At 42.6% G+C, this 2,869-nt stretch overlaps 1 protein-coding gene across 1 annotated transcript; it reads left to right on the forward strand.

Moving 5' to 3' along the window:
- Positions 1-214: 214 nt before the first annotated feature.
- On the forward strand, positions 215-1,174 carry LOC310668222 (olfactory receptor 2A5-like; the record flags this gene model as incomplete). The annotated part of the gene is made up of 1 exon (XM_083421245.1): positions 215-1,174. The coding sequence occupies one exon, from the start codon at positions 215-217 to the stop codon at positions 1,142-1,144; it is 930 nt and encodes a 309-aa protein (XP_083277371.1). The 3' UTR covers positions 1,145-1,174.
- Between the last annotated feature and the right edge of the window lie 1,695 nt (positions 1,175-2,869).

A 2,869-nucleotide genomic window follows, 5' to 3' on the forward strand; every position in this document is an offset into this window, starting at 1 on the left:
TATTATCAAGGGGAAAAGATAATGGAACATGTAGAGATAAATGATATTTTGTAAGTTTATTTAATCCAAACTAAGACAGAACATGAGTCATCTCAGATATTAACCCATTTCATGTTTGTAGCACTGAGAGTGAGTAATATTCTCCACTTCAGACACACAAGGTGACAGGTTTCATCTCCTTCTTTTGTATAGGAAATGAGATTAGGAAGCTGCTATGAGGAACCAAACATTTGTGGCTGAATTCCTCCTGCTTGGTCTCTCAAAGAGCTTGAAGATCCGTCTTTTGCTGTTTGGGCTTTTTTCTGTGACCTACACCATCACTCTGGTGGGCAACTCAATGATACTGATGCTCATCTGGCTGGACCCCCGACTCCACACGCCCATGTACTTCTTCCTGAGCCACCTTGCCTTTGTGGACATCTGCTATACATCCAGCACAGTCCCCCAGATGTTGGTGAACCTCCAGAGCCCAAGACAAACCATCTCGTTGGTTGGCTGTGCAGTTCAGATGCACATTTTTCTGACCCTAGCTATTACTGAGTGCATCCTCCTGGCAGTGATGGCCTATGATAGGTATGTGGCAATATGCCACCCACTGCACTACACGTTCCTCATGAACAAGAGAGTATGCATGAAGCTAGCCATGGCAACCTGGATGAGTGGCCTTTTATTGCCAGTGGCACATACAGTCCTCACCTGGCGGTTGCCATTCTGTGGTCCCAATCTGATTGATCACTTTTTCTGTGAAATGCCAGCATTGCTGAAGTTGGCCTGTGCCGATACCAAGATGGTTGAGAAGGTCACTTCGGTGGGATGTATTTTCACGTTGCTTATCCCCATCTCCTTTATCTTGATGACTTACGCCCGCATCCTGGCTTCCGTCTTGAAAATCCACTCTGCCCAAGGCCAGCACAAAGCATTCTCTACTTGTGTCTCTCACGTATCAGTGGTGGTGCTTTTCTATGGAAGCGCCATATTTATGTACATGAGACCAGAGTCTAATCACTCCGCAGATTTGGACAAAATAGTCTCTCTCTTCTATAGCATATTCACCCCCATGTTCAATCCCATGATATACAGCCTGAGGAACAAAGACATGAAAGCGGCCTTGGTCAAAATTCTGTCACAGCACAAGCTTTGTTGATTGAGAAACTGATTCCAGAGTGGGCTACTTTTTTTAGGTTCATGCTGTTGTATGCTATTGTAACAAATATAAGTTGCTACAAAAGTAGGTGTACTTTGCAATAATATTATTTCTGCTACAGTTGTCAAGCAATTAAAGAAAATCTTGCATCAAGAGGTTTCATTTTATCTCTCTGGACTGCACTGCAACATTTTAAAAAAATAATGATCAAGATTTTAGTGAATTTGTTTAAACCTAGCTAAAAGGGGGAAAACAAATATTAATAATAATAATAATTATAATATATATATATATATATATATATATATGCAGGTTTTGGTGTCCTCGGGTGTCTTCCCGTGTAAAAGTTGGGGTGTCTAGGCGACGTTTCGACGAGGTCTCACTCGTCATCTTCAGGCTGGTGCTTTCGGCTTCTTGTTACTGGAACAGAGCAGGATCTCAGTGTTTGAGTTCCTATAAATACTGTTGAGGAGGTGTGGTGTATAGCCTCCAATGTTCTGGGCAGAGAGGAGGTTCCCAGGCTAGTGTGCCTTTTCTTCTTTTGTTCCTTAATTACTTGAGGGATATCTTGAGTGATTTCTTGAGTGATTTCCTGAATCCCACTTAGGTGGGTCATTAGGTGTGGATTAGTTGCTAAAGCCTTCGTGTCTTGAACTCTTGAACTTTGTGAAGAGTTTTTCTGAGAAGATGGCTGTACTGCACTTGGTTGTGCTCTGGCTTGGCACCAATCAACCACACCAGACCCAAACCCAGACCCTCTCCACAGATAAACTACAGACACCATCCAGTAGCCAAACCAGGGTGGCACCTCCGGATGCTGCACTCCCCTGCAATCCCTACACAGATCTGGCTGGCACAGGCCACAAAACCACAGCTCGCCCCTATACACGAAGCCAAGCCAGAGCACAACCAAGTGCAGTACAGCCATCTTCTCAGAAAAACTCTTCACAAAGTTCAAGAGTTCAAGACACGAAGGCTTTAGCAACTAATCCACACCTAATGACCCACCTAAGTGGGATTCAGGAAATCACTCAAGAAATCACTCAAGATATCCCTCAAGTAATTAAGGAACAAAAGAAGAAAAGGCACACTAGCCTGGGAACCTCCTCTCTGCCCAGAACATTGGAGGCTATACACCACACCTCCTCAACAGTATTTATAGGAACTCAAACACTGAGATCCTGCTCTGTTCCAGTAACAAGAAGCCGAAAGCACCAGCCTGAAGATGACGAGTGAGACCTCGTCGAAACGTCGCCTAGACACCCCAACTTTTACACGGGAAGACACCCGAGGACACCAAAACCTGCATTCCTGTACCCGTGAAAATCTACGAAAGCATATATATATATATATATATATATATATAACCATGTCACACCCTGGAAAGACCAAAGTACAAAGATACAGCATAGCTTCAAAGGGATGGTAAAGTATTAACTCATACAAAAATTCCCTTTAGAAATCATAAAGATATATAAAAACAAAAGTATTATCCACCTGTGAGTTCCATCACTATTGGGAATAAAGGTTCTATAAAGTCTTAAATGAGTCAGATGTTAGCATATACTGGTGACACTGAAAGACTGTGTGCCTCAATACTTATTTAACAAATAAAATTATGCCATATTGGGGGGGGGATTACTCAATCACTGTTCATTAGATACTTTTAGTTCATGAGAGATATTTTCAAAGAGGGCAATTTGCCAAAGCCTGCAGTACTAGCAA

Source organism: Podarcis tiliguerta (genome assembly GCF_965153285.1).
Source record: "Podarcis tiliguerta genome assembly, chromosome: 17".
NCBI lineage: Eukaryota > Metazoa > Chordata > Lepidosauria > Squamata > Lacertidae > Podarcis > Podarcis tiliguerta.